General features: G+C 60.3%; 1 protein-coding gene across 1 annotated transcript; it reads left to right on the top strand.

Annotated features, from left to right (window-relative positions):
- MKNK2 (MAPK interacting serine/threonine kinase 2) lies at positions 1–11,542 on the top strand. Its single transcript, XM_037384501.1, has 13 exons — positions 1–124; positions 2,122–2,203; positions 2,355–2,456; positions 2,590–2,687; positions 3,683–3,762; positions 4,276–4,349; positions 4,431–4,535; positions 4,842–4,897; positions 5,114–5,209; positions 6,708–6,902; positions 7,000–7,164; positions 7,265–7,308; positions 7,573–11,542. The coding sequence occupies exons 1-13, from the start codon at positions 77–79 to the stop codon at positions 7,838–7,840; spliced, it is 1,413 nt and encodes a 470-aa protein (XP_037240398.1). The 5' UTR covers positions 1–76; the 3' UTR covers positions 7,841–11,542.
- The last annotated feature ends 5,801 nt before the right edge of the window (positions 11,543–17,343 follow it).

The following is a 17,343-nucleotide window of genomic DNA, read 5'->3' as shown; positions in this document are numbered from 1 at the left end:
TCCGCCCCCCCCCCCCCCCCGCCTTCGTTTCTCCCAGCAACGCCGCCCCCCCCCGCCGCCCCCCCCCCCCAGCAAGATGGTGCAGAAGAAATCAGAGATCCCGGGTTTCCACCGCTCTTTCAAGGTAGGGAGCTGCTCGCCTGCCCGCCCGGGGGGGCTCCGGGGGGGCTGGGTGCGGGCTGGGCCGGTGCGGGCCCGCGGCGGCCGCATCCTGCGCTCTGCAGCGCTCTGTGCCGCATCCCCTGCCGGGGGGGGGGGGGGGGGGGCTGAGCTGCCTCCTGCCGCCCCCATCCTCTCCCCGAAGGAGGGAACTGCCGGGATGCTGCAACCCAAACCGAGATGGCAGGATCTCCCGGTGCCCCCGGCCCGGGAGTCGAGGCTGCAGCCCCCTCCCCGCCCCGGCTGGGCGCTGGGATGCTGCAGCGAGGCTGCTCTTGCTCTGCTGCGCTCCCAACCGGGGTCCCCCGTGGGGCGGTGTGTGTGTGTGTGTGCGCTGTCGTGTGCCGCCCCCCCCAGCTGCCTCCGCCCCAACGTGCCCAGGCCCTGCCCGGTGCGGGACCTGTTGTGCAAACATCTTGTGCGGGGGCCCGATCCTGCCCGGGGCCCCGTCAGGCTGCACCCATCCCGGCCGCTGTCAGGCTCGGGGTGTGCGGGGTCGCATCCTGCCGGGTGCTGCTCCCCTGGGCGCTCGCTCCTGTCCCGCCGTGTATCTTGGTGGGATCTTTGTTTAGTTTGGCTCCGGCGCTCCGAGGGATGCCGGGAGCTCACCCCAACCTGCCCGGCTTATTTTAGCTGACACCTCATCCTGCTTTTAAAGCTTTTGGCTGGGGTTTGGCTCCCCCCGCCCCCCCATCCCCCCCCCCGTGTGCCTGGGGACCGGGGGGGGGGGGGGGAGACACCTCGGATGTGCTGATGGAGCCGGTGTGCAGCGTCCGCCCCACGCCTCCCATCCCCCAAACCTTTTGTGTGTCGGTGCTGCGGCAGCTGGCAGGGCCCTGTGCCCCCCGTGTGCCTCCCCCCCCCGGGAGGCCTCATCCTGCCCACCGTGCAGGGACTTGGCCGGGGGTGCTCATCCCAGGGGGGCAGCTGCCCTGATGTCGGGTCCTTGGGCTGTGCTGGGGGGGGGTCCTTGGTAAAATCAGATTTTGTTGGCGGGGGGAGAGGGGGAAACGGTAAAACCCTGGGCAGGAGCATTTTGGCCCCAAAGGTTTGGCCTGGTGCTCGGTGGGGGGGTGCTCCTGGCGTGACCCCCGCCATGCACCACGGTGGGGACCTCCCCGGCCCCCCCAGACCCACCCCAGCACTCACCGGCTGTTCCTGGCGGCGGTGGCTGGGCTCGGCGTTCCTGCGCTGGGGCTGGCAGCCGGCCCGGGCACCGGGGCACCGGGGCGGGTTTGGGAATGGGAATGGGAACGCCGCCGGAGCTGCCACCTCCACCCAGATTTCGTAACCCTGGGGAGGACGGGGCCCTCTCACCCCCCCAGCGCTGCCCTGCCCCTGGGGGGGCGGCTCGGGGTGGGGGCAGAGGGTCCCTGTGGCCCCTTTAGGGTGCTGGTACCAGAGCCAGGGGGGAAGGCAGCAGTTCCCTTCACCGATCTGGGGTGCATGGAGGGTTTGGGGTGGGGGCCTGATCCTGCCAGGGCACAGGTGTCTCACCAGGTTCACCGCAGCGGGGCTGAGTGGGCTCCGGCCCACCATGACCTTGTGGCCAGCTGGGAGGACGCGGCGTGGTGGCTCGGGAGCCCACCCTGCCCTGTGCCTTTCCTCAGGACCCTCGCTGTGGTTTGGCTCTGCGGGGGGATTTGGGGCAGGATCGGTGTGGGTGGCCCCAGTGCCCCTCAGCATTCCCAGTGCGCTGGCCTGGGGCTGCTGCTGTGGGGGCATGACCCCACAGCACCATCCTCATCAGGAGATGTGGTCCAACCCTTCCTCCTCCTCCTCGGGCTCTGCCATGTCCCTCCGGCAGCAGCACCCTGAGCCAGTGTCCCACACCGGCAGGGCGGGCAGGCAGGATGTGTGCTGAGGCTGGGAGAGCGCTGGGCACCGTGTCCGTACCGGGCTCGGCACTGGCAGCTGGTGGCAGCTGATCGGGCAGTTCACTCCTGTTCTTGGCCCCCACAGGGACAAAACCCCTTTGACCTGGAGTTCGACCAGTCCAACCACCTGGAACCAGTCTTCAACTTTGAGTGCCCGCCCCGTCCCGGTGAGCTGGGGTGCCCTCCCAGGGGGCTTCCCCTCCCTCAGACCCCACAGTGCTGGCCCTCTGCCTTCCTTGAATTGCCCCAGGAGGGCAATGCTGCGGGCGCAGAGGGGGGGATGGGGGGGCTCATACTGGTGGCGTTGCTCCGCCGCAGACATGCCTTCAAGCCAACCCATCGATATCCCCGATGCCAAGAAAAGGAACAAGAAGAAGAAGCGCTGCAGAGCCACCGACAGCTTCTCGGGCAGGTTCGAAGGTGAGCTGGGCTGCCTGGGGACCCTGGGGTCCCACCCAGGGCAGGGGTCCTCCTGGCGTCCCCAGACCGGGGGACAGCAGCGGTGTCCCATGCTGTGGTGGGGTGGCAGCTCAGGCAGCCTCTCCCCTGCCAGATGTTTACCAGCTGCAGGAGGAGGTGCTGGGAGAAGGGGCCCACGCCAGAGTTCAGTCCTGCGTTAACCTCATCACCAACAAGGAGTACGCCGTGAAGGTAACGCGCCGCTGCATGGGGCTGCAGACCCGGCTCCCTCCCACCCCCTGCCTCAGTTTCCCCTGCCACCCTCCTCATCCTGAGCTCTCCCAGCTGCCGCAACCACCTGGTGCTGGCCTGGGGCACTGGCTTCGTGGGCTGGAGGGGACGAGAGGGGCAGGAGCGTGGCAGAGCTGGGCCCTGCAGGTGGCACGTCGTCCTTTGCCACCGCCCGGCTCCAGGACCTTGGTCAACCCCCTTAGCCACGCTCCCCTCCCTGTAAATTAGGGCAGACGGGAGATTAAATTAACGCTTGCAACGCGTCTGGGGACTTAGGGCAAGCAGGGGCATGTGGTGCTGGCAGGGTGGCCAGCTCCTGCTCGCCTTGGGAGGTCTCCATGCCCCTGCGTGCATGTGGGTGCTGGGGGGGGGGGGTTGGGGTGAGCCAGCTGCTTTTGGGGTCGGGGATGGTGGTCCGGTGGCCCCTGGCAGTGGTGCGAGGGGGCTGAGCTGGGTCCTGTGTCAAAACGCAGCCACATGCAAGGGGAACGTGGTGTCCCCCGTCACCCCGGGGAGGCCTTTGGGTGCCCGGTGGGGAAACTGAGGCAGCTGGGTGCTCTGTGTGCCCCCGGGGCTGGGGCCAGCGGGACCACCCAGCTCTCCCCGATGAGGCTGTGGGTGGGGACCCCCTGACCACCCCATGGCACGCTTGGGTGCCGGTGCCTGGTGGGGCGAAGGGCCTGTCTCTGCCACCCGGATGGCTGCTCCGGGGCTCGGCGGTGTCACATGGACCTGCCTTGGCTGCGGCACCGGGCGGCTTGGCACCGCCACTGGGAACAGCCTGTTCTGCTGCCTTAACCCTTTCGGGCACCCCTGCCTGCCCTCTGCCCAGCCCTGGGGGTGCCCCCAGAGCTGGTTGGGTGGAGGTGCTGGGTGGGGGTGAGGGGGGTTGTGAGCCCCTGACCCCTCCCCTGCAGCAGTCCCTCTCCCTGAGCCCCCTCGGCTTTGTGTTCCAGATCATAGAGAAGCGCCTGGGTCACATTCGCAGTAGGGTCTTCCGTGAGGTGGAGATGCTCTATCAGTGCCAGGGACACAGGTATTGCGGGGCGCAGCCACCATCCCATCCCCCACTGCAGGCACTGGGCTGAGACCAGGCTGATGCTCGGGACACCCATGGGCTGAGCCCTGGCCCCGACGTCCTCCCTGGCTGGTGTGGGAGCATCCTTGAGGTGATGCTGAGCACTTTGCCGTGACAGGGGGGCCTCAGTGGCCAAGTTGGAGTGATGCTGAAGGGCGAGCCAAGCCGCTGCTGCGGTGTTTGCCATCCCCCCGCGGAAAGCTGCTGAGCGGGGCTGTTTCTGGAGGGGGGCGAGTGAGCCAGGAGGGTCTGCGAGCAATTAGGGAGTGGAGCCGGGCGCCAAAAGTCCCTCTCCCCCCTGGAATGCGGCTGGGGGGCCCTGGCCGTGTGGTTTCAATCATTGGAAACCCAATTTTCCCATCCCGCATCCCCCTCTGGGAACCAGCGCTGGCTGGGGGTGCGGGGGGCTGTGGGGAGGGGGCAGCCCGGGAGGTTTTGGGGGATGCTTGGCTGATGCCGCTGTCTCCGCAGGAATGTCCTGGAGCTGATAGAGTTCTTCGAGGAGGAGGAGAGGTTTTACCTGGTGTTTGAGAAGATGAGAGGAGGTGAGTGCAGTGCCCGGGCGGGGGGAGCCAGGGTGGCAGGAGCCCCTCCTGAGCCCCCCCTCTGCTCTCTCCCGGCCGCAGGCTCCATCCTGACCCACATCCACCGGAGACGCCACTTCAACGAGCTGGAGGCCAGCGTGGTGGTGCGGGATATCGCCAGCGCCCTGCACTTCTTGCACAACAAAGGTGAGCTGGGGTGCCCTGTGGCCCCCCCCTGCCCCGGGGGTGCTGCCTCCCTGCGCCCTTGGCCCGCCCTGGGCGCGCAGGATCAGGCCCAGCTGCATCACGAGGCATTTGGTGGTGCAGAGCCTGTTCCTCTGGTTCGGCCGGGATTCGGGGCCAGCAGCAATTTTTGCCCTTTGCCACAAGGCGGGTGGTGATTTGGGGTGGGGAGGGGTCCTGTGCCACCCCCAGACCTTGCACCCTGGTGGTCTTGCACAGCAGGGTGGGCGGGGGGATTTTTGCCCTCATCATCTCTTCTCTCCCTCCCAGGAATTGCACACAGAGATTTAAAACCAGAAAATATTCTGTGTGAGAGCCCGGACCAGGTGAGTGGGTTGCTGCCTGGGGCCGGGGGGTCCCTGGGGGGGGGTGGGGGGGGGGGTGCGAAGCTGCTGCAGCAGCAGATGGCCAGCGTGAAGCCTGGCATGACAGGGTGTAAATGGGTGGCTGTGGCATGAAAGCCAGGCCGTGGTCCGCTGGGGGGGGTCCCCAACCAGTCCTCTTCTTCCCCCTCCTCCCCCACCCCCACCCCCCCCCCCCAGGTCTCCCCAGTGAAGATCTGTGACTTTGACTTGGGAAGTGGCATCAAACTCAACGGCGATTGCTCCCCCATCTCCACCCCGGAGCTGCTCACCCCGGTAAGTGTGCAAGAGTCTAGGGGGTGGGGGTGGGCACGTCCCTGGTAGGGGGGGAGCTGTCGGAGCCCCCAGATGCCCTGCAAGCTTTGGGGAAGGGGCTGTGTGTGAGCACTGCGCCCCCCCCCCCCCCCCAAGCACATTGCTCCGGTTGGCGATGCTGCTTGTGGTCCCCTCCGAGATGCAGTTACATAATGCCGGGGGGTTGGGGGGGGGCGGGCGGTGGAGGGGGGGGGATCTGGCACGGAGCCCGGGCTGCCGCGAGCCTTAGCAACAGCCAGCCCCGGTGGGGGCGGCTGCACCGAGGTTGGTGCTGGCGGGGAGAAGTGGGTCAGGCGAAAGGCTGGGGGGAGCCACCGTGATTCCCCCTGCTGTGGGTGAGAGGGGGCTACCCCCGCCCCCCCGCTGCTGCTTGTCTGTGATGCACACCCTGCTGGCTGGGCGCCCCAAAAGCCCTGGGGTGACCCCTGCGTTGCACAGAGCTGTCGCACCCTCCAGGGGAGATGCTGAGCCTGCCCCGTCCCCCCTGCCCCCAAAAGCCCCGCTCCCCTTATCGCCAGCAGCAGGCCCCCCCGTGCAGGGTGTTGCCCTGCACCCCGCTGTTTTTGGGGTGCTGACATGCCAGGGAGGGCAGAGCCCAGCCGATGCAGGGTGCACAACAGCAGAGGTGGGGGCCAAAACACCCCGTGTCCCCCTCGTTCCTCCACGTTGGACAGAACCAGGATTTCTGAGGTGTTCCGAGTCTCCCTGTTCTCAGCAGCAGGGGCAGAGGGGTGCCTCCCCCCCAGCCCCACTGCAGGGTGCTGGTGATTGGGGTTGGGGGTTTGTGTTTTGGTGTGTGGCTGTTTTGTGGTTTGGTTTGTTGTTTTTTTTTTTTCCCCCCCCCTGTGGTGGCATCAGCTGCTGAGGCTCCGAGGCCTCTCGTTAGGAGGCCTCTCGTTATGGGGTGATTATCTGCTGGCTGCAGCTTTTTTCTCCGCTGGTCACGAGGCCCGTGTGGGCTGCGGGTCATGTGTGCTGGAAAGCCCCAGAGTCCCTGGAGCAGGAACGGGCTCTGGCTCTGCCTCTCCTTGCATCAGTGTTAACTCCTCCGGCACCGATCCCCTGCCTGCTCTGGCAGGGAGCAGGCTCATCGCTGCCTGCCCCGTGTCTTGTGGCCGCTCCCAGGCGGTGGGATGGATTCTGCCCTGCTGAGCCGGTTGGGTGATGGTGCTGTGGGGTGTGGGTCCAGCTTCCCGGGAAGGGGTTGCAGCCCTTTGTGTTTGTGGGTTTTTTTGTGTTTTTTTTTTCTCCACCACCCCCCTGTTGGGTGACCCCCAAAAGGGCTGTGGCATCTCCTTCGTGGTAGGAGTGGTGGGAAGCCCGCTGGGGGGATCTGCCCTGTGGCAAGCAGCCGTGCCTGCACCCTCATTCCAGAGAGTGCACCCTGTAGCTGTATCCCATCTCTGCCCCCATCCTTGGGGGCTCCCGTGCTGGGGTTCACCCCCTCCTCTCCCCACAGTGCGGCTCTGCCGAGTACATGGCCCCGGAGGTGGTGGAAGCCTTCAACGAGGAGGCGTCCATCTACGACAAGCGCTGCGACCTGTGGAGCCTGGGCGTCATCTTGTACATCATGCTGAGCGGGTACCCCCCCTTCGTGGGCCACTGTGGCTCTGACTGTGGCTGGGACCGTGGCGAGGCATGCCACACCTGCCAGGTACGTGGGGGATGCTGGCATCACCGAAACCTGTCACCGGTTTGGTGGCACCGCTCCTGTCTCAGCCCCTTCTGTTTCTCCCCCTTGCCCCCCCTAGAACATGCTCTTCGAGAGCATCCAGGAGGGGAAGTACGAGTTCCCCGACAAGGACTGGGCACACATCTCCTTTGGAGCCAAAGACCTCATTTCCAAGCTGCTGGTGAGAGATGCCAAGAAGCGGCTCAGCGCAGCCCAGGTCCTGGAGCACCCCTGGGTGCAGGGGGTGAGTGCTGCCGCCGCCCCCCTCCCCACTCCCGAAAACCAGGGGTGGGGGACACACTGCTGGGGGGTGCCCGGCTCTGACAGGCTGTGTTTCGTTGCAGTGCGCCCCGGATAACACCCTGCCGACTCCCATCATCCTGCAGAGGTGAGTGTGGGTGGCCCTGGGGTGGGGGGATGCATTCCAGCCCCCCGATCCTGGCTGCTCCCCCCAGTGGGGCTGCTGTCTGCTCTTGCTGCTTTTTGGGGGTCTGCCGCGGGCTCTGCCTGGGCAGCGGATGCAGCATGTGATGCGGGTTGGAGCTGTGCGTTTGGTGTGGCGTGCGTGCAAAGAGGGACACCCTGATGTTTCACCCCAACCCTCCCTCCAGCCCCCCCACGCTCCCACCCTGAGCCCCTGCCTCCCCCGCAGGAACAGCAGTGCCAAAGAGCTCACCTCCTTTGCTGCTGAGGCCATCGCTGTCAACCGCCAGCTGACACGGCGTGACAAAGACGAGGAGGAGGAGGCGGAGGAGGAAGCACGACCCATCATCATCAAAGCTACCTCACGGGCCATGCAGCTCTCCCCCCCCTCCGAGTCCAAGCTGGCCAAGCGGCGGCAGAAGAGCAGCCTGGCCAAGGCGGTGGCCGCCGGGCAGCACCTGGTGGCCCCACTGGTCCTGGTGGCTGACCAAGCCTGAGCTGTGTCCCTTGGACCTGCTGTACCCTCTGTGTCCACCCCCCTCCTCCTTTCTTTCTTTCTTTCCTCCCCACCCCAAAACCCCACCATTTCTGGCTAGTGACAAGATCAGGACTCGTCCCTGTGGCTGGCTTCCAAGGTTTTGCTGATCTTGTAGGTCTGGGGGTGGGAGGGTTTGTTTTAAGATTTTTTTATTTTTTATTTTTATTTCTTAAGGTATTAAATCAAGCGTGAGGTTGCTTCACCCAGGGCACACTCAAGGACATCTGACAGACACATGGACTTTTGTTTCCTGACTTGGTTTTTTCTCTGACATCTGCCCCCCCCCCCCCCCCCCCCCCCCGCCCCTGCTCCCTGACACCAAAGGACTCTTTGTATCTGCGGCTGCTTTGACGATTTCAGCTCATTTCATACTGTGAACAAAAGACCCTCGGTCGCGTTTTCAACAACGGGAGTTGCGTTTTAACCTTGTCCCTCCCCTCGGAGCTGCAGGTTTTTCTCCGATGTCGGGTTAGATTCCACAAAACCCCCCTCCTGGGAGTCTAGGAGGCACCTCCCGGGTGCGGGGAGCCCCTCCGTCCCGTGCTTGGGGGTGTCCCCGGCTGCGCTCCGGGGGGAAACACGGTGGGTGATGTGCAGGGAACTGCTCAGGCCGGGGAGAGATGGTGTCAGCGAGGGAGCAGTGCCCCATCCCACCGAACCACCCTCTCTCCTCGGCAGCCCGCTTCCAGAATAAGCTATTCACCCCCTTTTTCTTTTTTTTTTAAAAATTATTTTATTATTTTTTTTTAATTACTGTTAGTTTTAAACTGCTAGCTGTGCTTCTCTACAGGGCACGGAGAAATGTCTTCCTTCCTTCCCTTCTGCGCTCTGGCCAGCAGCTCCCCAGGGGTAAGGTCAGAGCTGGGGGGTGCGCAGGTGTTTGGGCCATGCTGTTGTGCCGGGGTGGGTGTTGCACCCCTCTTTTTTTTCAGAAGGACTGCCTGCTGGTGGCTGTGCCCTCGTGGAGGTGCAAGTGGGGGGGGGGGGGGGGGCGGGGAATGAGGTCTCCAGGGCAGCCGGAGCAGCCAAAAAATTCCCCTCTGGGAATAGCGGAGTGCTCTATGGAAACCCCCCCTTCAATAGCGTTGGGACCCACTGCGGGGTGGTGTGACCTGGTGTGGCTTTGGGCTGGCCCCGAGCCTGTGGTGGCAGGAGGGTCTTGGGGGCACGGGGGGGTGCCAAGTGCCCCAAGGATGCTGGTGGGGGAGCGGCCAGGCTGGTGGTAGCACCCAAGAGCGGCAGTGCGGGGGAGCAGCCTGGGGAGGGCTTGGGATGTGGGGGCAGGGGGTGTGGGGTCGGGGCAGCAGCGCCTGCGTTGTGCAGGGTCTGTCGGGCGTTGGGGGAGAGCTGGGCATGTGTGTTCGTGTGTGTGTGCATGTGCATCCATGTTCATCTGTGTTCACGTGTCTGCATGCATGGTGTTGCCCGTTCCTCAGCTTGCGTTGGGAACGCGCGTGGGGAAAGGATTTGGGATGCTGAGTGGGGGTGAGGCCCTTGGCTGTTCTCTGCCGCGCAGGGCTGGATCCGTCCAGGCGAGCGAGTGGTGCCGGTGCTCGGAGCCGGGCTGGCCTCCAGCTCCTCCGCGCACCCCTGCGCCAACCAGAGCAGCAAACCTGCGTGGCTGCGGGTTGTGCCAACCTGCTGCACCCGCTGCCATCCCAGCTCCCACCGGGCAGGAGGGTGCCCCCCCTCCGTTAGCCATCTCCTTTCCCTTCCGACTCCATGCTTCGAGCTTTACAGTTGGCAAAAAGCAGCCTTGGTGCGTCTCGTGTGCGCGGGTGAAGGCTTCGGGAGCTGGCTTTGAGCCGGGGAGACTTCCCCAGGTCTTCAGCTGAAAACAGTCACTGTCCCCGGGGGTGGGGGGGTGGGGTGGGAAAAAAATTTCCTTTTTATTTTAAGACTGCTGACAGCAATACTATGCAATATATGTTGTTTTTTGTTTCAGGGAGGTTTGTGTGAGTTATCTTGGGAGATGATGATCTCGGGTGTTGATGGAGTTTGGGGCAGGGACCATCTTTTCTCACCTTTCCCAGCCCTTCCGCCAAGCAGCATCGGGTCAGGGAGGGCAAGCCCGCCCCCCAGCCCCCCAAAACTGCCTCGCACTTGCGATCTGCCCTCTCCCCCGGGTGCCCCTGCTCCCAGCATGTGGGGTGGGGAGGAGTGGGCTAGTGGTGAGGGGAGACATCCCCCCCCACGCAGGCTCTGGGACACCCCGGAGAGGCCTCCTTTAAAGGAAAAAAAAAAAAATCCATCTTGATTGTACATTGTTACTTTTTATAGCTTATTTTGTTTTTATCAGTTGTAGATAATTCCTTGTTGTCTTATATTAAGAAATACTTGAATGATGTACAGTACGCGATGCCTTGAGCTGGTATTGTGAAAGCTGTTGTTACTGCTGCACGCCGCAGCCTTTTTAAAAGAAAAAATAACAAAAAATCCTGGGAAGGGGATGGCAGGGGGATGTCTCGGAAATATTTTTTGCCCCCCTGTGCTTTTGCTGGCAAACTGTTTCCTCCTCTTCCCATGCATAAGATATCTCTTTTATATAAATGTACACACACACTCTGCTGAAGGCGTGGGTGAGCAGCGCAGTGCGGGGACCCGTCCTGGTGGGCGCTTTGCGGACGCGTGGGCATCCTCGGCTGGGGATGCTGGCAGGTGCTGTGGGTCTTTGCATCGAGGGGATGGGAGTGCCGGGGAGCGCTCCAGCTCTTTGCTGGTTGTTTGGCCCAGGCTTGGCTTGGTGTTTTAGCTTGGGGGATCGGTTTGACCGTGGACCCAGCTCTCCTGGCATGGCGCTGGTGGGGGGACCCATGCTGCCGGGGCGGTGAGCTCCGAGCAGCTCCGGTGTGTGGTGTGCGTGGCAGGGTCGGTGTGTTGGTAGAGAATCTTCAAATGCCTCTAGAGCCGGGGGATTGACTCCGAAATGCCTCCAGCCCTGGCTGGTGGCAGTGTTGGGCACCCATGGGTGCCTTGTCAGGGCAGGGCTTGGCACCACACTAGGCCAGCTGGGGAGATGCTGGTGCCGGGGCCAGACATCCCCCTCCCCACTGCCAGTGCCTCTCCCAGGGTGGTTTCCAGACGGATGCTCCCCGTGGTCCAGCACCAGCTCTCCCCTCTCGCCAACACCCTTCTTCTTCCTCTTCTTTCAAAGCCTTTCCCCTCCCCCATAGAGCATCTGTCTTGGAAACCAACTTCAAAAAGTTGTGGGTTTTGTTTGTTGGTTTTTTTTTAAGCTGGAAATTTTAGGCGTTTTGGCTTCCTCTCCTTCCCCCCCACCCTTCCTTCAGCCAACTAACTCGACTTAGAACTGGTTAGAAATGTTTACTGTGAAGCTAACTTTTTTTTTTATCAAAACAGGAGAAACTTTCTCCACTTTACAATTGATGAAGACTGCCAAAGCTGGTTCGACAAGAGTCATGTTAACGCACTGTTGGTTTGTACAACAGCAGTCTCCACTCGGGGGCTGGCTGGAAAATAAAAATGAAAACTTAAAAAAAAAAAAAAAAAAATAGAAAAAATCCCCACAAAAACAAGCACTTTACTGTATGTACCAGGTGAACTGATACAGCTGAATTGAAGTTTTCCTTTATAACAATTGTTGATGCCAGAATTTTGTATTCTGTTTTGTAAGAATTTAATAAAAATGCATTGAGACCTACGTGGTCGGCATGTGGCTACGGGCAGGCTGGGCAGCACGGGGTGGTGGGTGGCTGCTGCGGGGGCAGTGAGCCCCCCCCAGTGCCCCATCTGAGGGGTCTGCCCACTGCTGTCCCTCACAGTTTCCACCGGCTCCCTCCCAGCCTGCTGCTGGTCCTAGGGGAGCTGGGAGGGCAGGGCTGGCACTGCAAGGTGGCATGTTGGGATGTTGGGAACATGGGCTGGCAGCGGCTGAGGCCCTGACTCACTCTTCCCAGCAGGGTGGTGTGATCCGTGGGATCACAGAGGGGCATGGTGCAGTGCTGTGCTCTCTTGCAGGTGCCCCTGGCCCATTTCCCCCCTCCCCACCTTTATCAGCCAGGTTGTGGAGGGGGAAACTGAGGCCAGAGGAAGGTGTGTGGTGGGATGCTGGGGCTGTGGGAGGCGGTAGGGACTGGAGGCTGGAAAGCAGGATGTGGGAGAAGGGCTACAGGAGGAGCCCTGCTGTGCTTTCTTCTGTAAGCAGGGAAGACCTTGTTGAATTATTTTATTTTTAATGTATTTTAATTTTTAAGGTATTTTCTGGCCTGGTGAGTAGGTTTTCTGGTCCTGCTGCCATGCTGGGGGATGGAACTGGGAGGCCTCTGGATGCCATTGCCATGGCTGGTAGGGCTGCCTTGCCCCGTGCTGCTGTCCTGGCAGACCCCCATATGTGGCACCCCCAGTTTTGGGGATGGGGCCGCAAGATCAGCTGCAGAGTGGTAGCTGCTGGCGAGTGCAGCTCTGAGCTGAGAAGTCTTGCTTGATAAATGGTGCTTGGCAAATGGTGCAGCTGCTTCCTTCAGCATCTGGACCCAGCCAGGGTGGCTCTAGGAGTCTCTCCTCTGGGATGGCCTGTGGGGGGACCAGAGCTGGGGTCCCCTGGATGCAGAGGACAGAACTGTCTCACCTCTGCTGAACAATGCTATTGCTCCCTCCTGTGCCTAGGGTTGCCACATTGAAACCCTGGACATCTTTAGGAGCATCCAGCTCTCCTTTTCTTGTGTGTATCCTGCTCTCCTTCCCCTCTTGTGTGTTGTCTCACCTTGGGCCCTCAGCTATCTGCCCCAGAAACCCTTTCTCTCCTGCCCTTTGCTCATGGCCTGTCCTGCAGAAAGATCTCCCTTCCAAGATGCCCCGTGGATCCCAGGCAAGCGGTGTGTCAAAGGGAGCTTTGCTGCAGAGACTGGTTTGGCTTTTAATCTCTATAAAATTTCTTTGCGTGTTCCTCTTTCCCCCCGCCCCTGGCTTCACCACCCCCTGAAAGCGCCTGGTGGTTGGAAACCATCTCTGAGCACGTGTGGAGAAGGGCAGCTCTGAAAATAAACCAACGCTAGGTTAAAATAACCTGTGCTGCTCTGCTGCTTGAGCATCAGCCCAAAATAGGCGCTCTCACTGGGATAAGAGTGCTATAAATAAGTCTGCGTTGATTTGCATTGGAGAAAAGCCCCGCGGGGGAGCAGTGGTGATGCCACCCTGGTGGCATCACGAAAGCAAAGGGGCTAGTGCAGAGCCGCCTGGATGACGTAGTGGGTTTCGGGTGACAAGGTGGCTTGCATCAGTTCTCCTGTTCTTGGGATTTAATTGAGCCATCGGGTTGTGATCAGATGAGAGTGGCCACGGCACTTGGGTGGCTGGTAGGATTGCACCTGGCTTCAGCACGGGGCAGCGAGGAGGGCAGGCAAGCGGGTGGATGAAGTGTCTTCAGCATTTCGGGTCTAAGCCTGGCTATGCTGGCAACAGGAGACCATCCAGATGATTAGCCAATGTTTTGATTCACTATCTGCTCAAAAAAACCCTGAAGTGAGGACCATGCATTCCCTCAGCCCCAGACTAGGCTCCTAAATTGTCAGTGAGCCCCAAAACCACACTGGACATGCAGTGAAGAAGGTGTGAAGGGCTGTTTTGAATCAAAAAAGGGTGAAGAAGGGGTAAAGAGCTGCTTTGGGTCAAAAAAAGGTTTTGTTTTCCTTTTTGTGTTTTTAAAATGTTTTATATGATGGGGCAGAAAAGGAAGAAACTCCTGTGCTTTTTGCAGTGAATCACCACTTCTGTCCAGGCAGCCAAAACAAACCAACTTGGGGTTTTGGGTTTTTTTGTTTTGTTTTGTTTTTTCTGTAGAATGTGCCATTTTGGTGTCATTTAGCGGTTGGTGCGTAGGTGTGCACGTTCTCCCTCTGCAGCCACCTCAGGAAGCAACATACACCCTGGCAGACCCTGCGCTGCCCGCAGTCAGCTGTGGTCCCTGAATGCCCAAGGCTGGTCTCTCTAAACCAGGATGAGCCTCGGTGGCACAAGCACGGCACGGCCATCTCCTCCACCAGCTAGAAAAGGCCTTGGTCAGTCTTGTGTTTGTGGGCTCGAATGGTGAAGTGTGACTTCTGGAGAGCCATGGGGTGCAGGTTCAGCTTTCCCACAGGATTTCAGCTCCAGGTGGAATTGGGCAGGCCTCTGAAGCTGCGGTCGGTCAGTGGGAATGGAGTGGCATCAGGTTTTCCCAAAGCCCAGGAGAGAATTTCCAGTGATGCCCCTCAGAGACTGCGCTGCTCCCCGCAGCTGGAGTGGGTCAGGGGCCTCGTGATGCATCTTTTCACCTGGCTGAAGGTTTAAATAAAGGCTTGTTGCTAAAGCACGGGGTTCAGCAAGTCCCACTTCAGCCCTCCTCTGGCTAACACCCAAGATGTCTCTGTCTTTGCCACGCAGTCCTCCTCGGAGCTTTGATGCATCTTAACATAACTCCCTTGAGATGAGCTTCTCAGCTAGGTAAGTGCTGTCTCTGCATTCCTAGCTTTTTGTTGGAATACACATTCCAAATGTATTTTTTTGCCTCTGCGAGGTAAAGATAGGCCAGGTGTCCTCTGCCATCAAACCCTGAGCACTCCGGTCCCACCGATCTCATTCCAGCTGCTTGCAGCTTGCCCTTGTGCAACCGAGACCCTTTACTTCCAGATCTATATTTGGTCTGCCCTCACCTCACACCAACGGAATCACAGCGATTCCCCCACCCAGAGTTATCGCTGTGGTTAGGCTTTTTATCATTTTGTGATGACTCCACCTAAAATAGTGCTGCCTTTTGCTGAGTGCCTAATTTCTGAAGAATTCTGTTGGCTATCAGATCCAGCAATAATGGCGCCATGCCATTTTTAGGAGCATTTGTTCTCAGATTTATTTTGGGATGTTAAATTATCCCAGATGGCACTATTCCTTAACTGTATCTCTTTTGTCTGATACATCACTGCTGTGTCAGGCCAGGGAGGCTGCAGCAAACACCTTGCCCCATCCCATGGCGCTGAGGTGACAGTGTCCCATGCAGATTTCTATGCTATCCGTATTATTCCTCCTTGTTTCCGTAGCCGTGTTTCTTCACATTGGTGCTGACCTGAGCCTCTGGCTACTGCCACAATACAAATCATCCTTGTTTAGTTCACCACGTGCCGAATAAATAGGATCTGTCTAGTGAGCCACGCCGGCGTGGTAAGGCCCGGAGAAGGGTGGTGGTGCTGGGGAGACTGGCTGGAGAGGGGTCACCGGTGCTGTAGCACTCTGAGGGGCACCAAACCCCCTCCCCGCGTGATGGAGAAGCACACGTCCTCCCTGGCAGGCACACCAATTCTCGGTTCTTGAGGCTGCCCAGCCATGGATCTGCTGGAGTTTGGGAGCGGGGAATGCTACAGCTGAGAGGCTTCAGCCTCCACCACCTCCATCCATCCCCAGGGCGCGGGCTGGGCTGGATGTAGCACTCTGGAGCTGAGGGACTGAGCTGCCAGCGCCCACCTGCCTGGGGACAAGGCTCAGGCCACCCCTGCCAGAAACCAGAAGTGTCCAACCGTCCAGCTGGGCGCACGCAGCGGTCTTTAGCTCCCTCTAATGTTTATGGCCCGAAGGAAGCATCTGAAAGCCGAACAGGACTGAGCAGGGAGTGGGCTGGCAGCCAAATATCACGTTTTTCAGTAAAAAAAATGTGACACTGAAACGCACGGAAGCAGCTCGTCCAGCAAGGGGGTGTGAGTGTGTGCTGTGCTAATGGCGTGAAAGACAAAAAGATGTCGTGTTTTCAAAAAAGAAGAATAAGTCTGTATTTAATGCTCGGTTATTATTAACATGAGAAAGGTTTCACAGGAAAAAGAACTGTTCCTCTAAAGGCTTCTGCTCATTCCTGCATGCACAGACCAGATGCCAGGAGGGACTATTAGGATGGCCAGCTCTGAATGCCACAGAGCTGTGGCTACGGGAGTTTCCCAAACTCGTCCACGCGAAGCGTAACACAGCTTTAAAAAATGCAGCAGAAACCTGCCAGCATGTAAGGCAGCAGAAACAGGTATTTGATAACACGAGACAAAACCAGGTCGAAAGCTCTTGATCAAAATTAGTGGTGTAAGAACACCGCTGTGATGTGCCACATCGGCATCTGGCCACCGTGGTTAATCGGTGAGATCCCTGAGCTGTACAAGGGTCTGGAAGCTTTGAATCAATAGCATGTCTTCGAGCATTACAGAAAATGTAACACAAAGGCACAGAAAACAGAAGGGGCAGGCAGGACATCTCCCCGCTGAACACGTCAAATGAAGGACCACACATTTGCTCCCAGATGCATGTCTGTGCACCTCCAAGAGCTGAACACAGATCAGGGAGCGGGTAACGCAGAAAGGGGGAATGCAATTACCCTGGGAAGAATAAATCACTTTAACGGTTCAGTTACTGAGATCACAGCAAGGCAGTGGCACAGCCTCTTAATTAATCTTCTGCTTTTCAGACTGCTCCTGCCCTCCACGCCATTTTCTGCCTCATGCAGGCTGGCAAGGAGATGGCCATCGGTGGGGACCCAGCGGCCCGCATGCCTTTCTGCCAAGCAGATCTCACAGGATCTTGGTGACAGCGGGGCATGACCAGGTGAAGGATCAGGCCACTGTGGATCAGCCTGTCCCTGAGGAGAGCTTCAGCTCCCTGGTATGTGCAGGGCAAGGCCTTGGTGCTCCTTGTAATGTGGTTCTCCAGACCCGGTGTCAGCAGCGGCGGCCCGTAACTCCGAGCTAATTGTTTTGAGGAATTGTTGGCACAGAGCAAGGGGTCCTGGGGATGGTGGAGGCTTGGGTCTCTGCCTTAGAGGAAAGGCTGGTTTGCGAGAGCCAGAAGGGAGCGATCCTTGCTCCTTCCACATCTCCCCCCTCTCCCTGCCTCCCCCCTTCACCTCCACCCACCCAACTGCCCCCATCTACGGCCCAAACCTCCCTAGCTCCTCACCCCCCAGCACCGACCCCCTTCAGCCCCATAAGCCCCAACCTCCCTGCTATGAATTGCCCCGGCATTCCTCATCCATCCACAAACTGCCCTCTGGCCCCCCACCCCATCCTCCCCAGAACGACCCCCCTCATGGGACGGCTCCTTCATCCCCCAAACTGCCCCTCAGGGATCACCCACCAAAACTGCCCCTCAGAGACTGGTCCCCTCATCCCACCTCTGTTGCTCCTCAAGGGAATGGCCCCTCACCCCCCAAACTGCCCCTCGGGGACGGCCCCTTCATCCCCCCAAACTGCCCCTCGGGGACGGCCCCTTCATCCCCCCAAACTGCCCCTCGGGGACGGCCCCTTCATCCCCCCAAACTGCCCCTCGGGGACGGCCCCTTCATCCCCCCAAACTGCCCCTCGGGGACGGCCCCTTCATCCCCCCAAACTGCCCCTCGGGGACGGCCCCTTCATCCCCCCAAACTGCCCCTCGGGGATGGTCCCCTCGTCCCCCAAACTGCCCCTCGGGGACGGCCCCGCTGCCCCCGCACCCCGGTGCTTC

Source organism: Falco rusticolus, chromosome 4, assembly GCF_015220075.1.
Source record: "Falco rusticolus isolate bFalRus1 chromosome 4, bFalRus1.pri, whole genome shotgun sequence".
NCBI lineage: Eukaryota > Metazoa > Chordata > Aves > Falconiformes > Falconidae > Falco > Falco rusticolus.
The sequence above is the reverse complement of the archived record's forward strand: the minus strand, read 5'-3'. Positions and strand labels throughout refer to the sequence as shown.

Coding starts and splice junctions, on each gene's coding strand:
- MKNK2 (XM_037384501.1), top strand. CDS start 77: ATGGTGCAGAAGAAATCAGAGATCCCGGGTTTCCACCGCTCTTTCAAG. Junction 4,350..4,430: donor GTTTGAGAAGATGAGAGGAG/GTGAGTGCAGTG, acceptor TCCCGGCCGCAG/GCTCCATCCTGACCCACATC. Junction 4,898..5,113: donor TGTGTGAGAGCCCGGACCAG/GTGAGTGGGTTG, acceptor CCCCCCCCCCAG/GTCTCCCCAGTGAAGATCTG.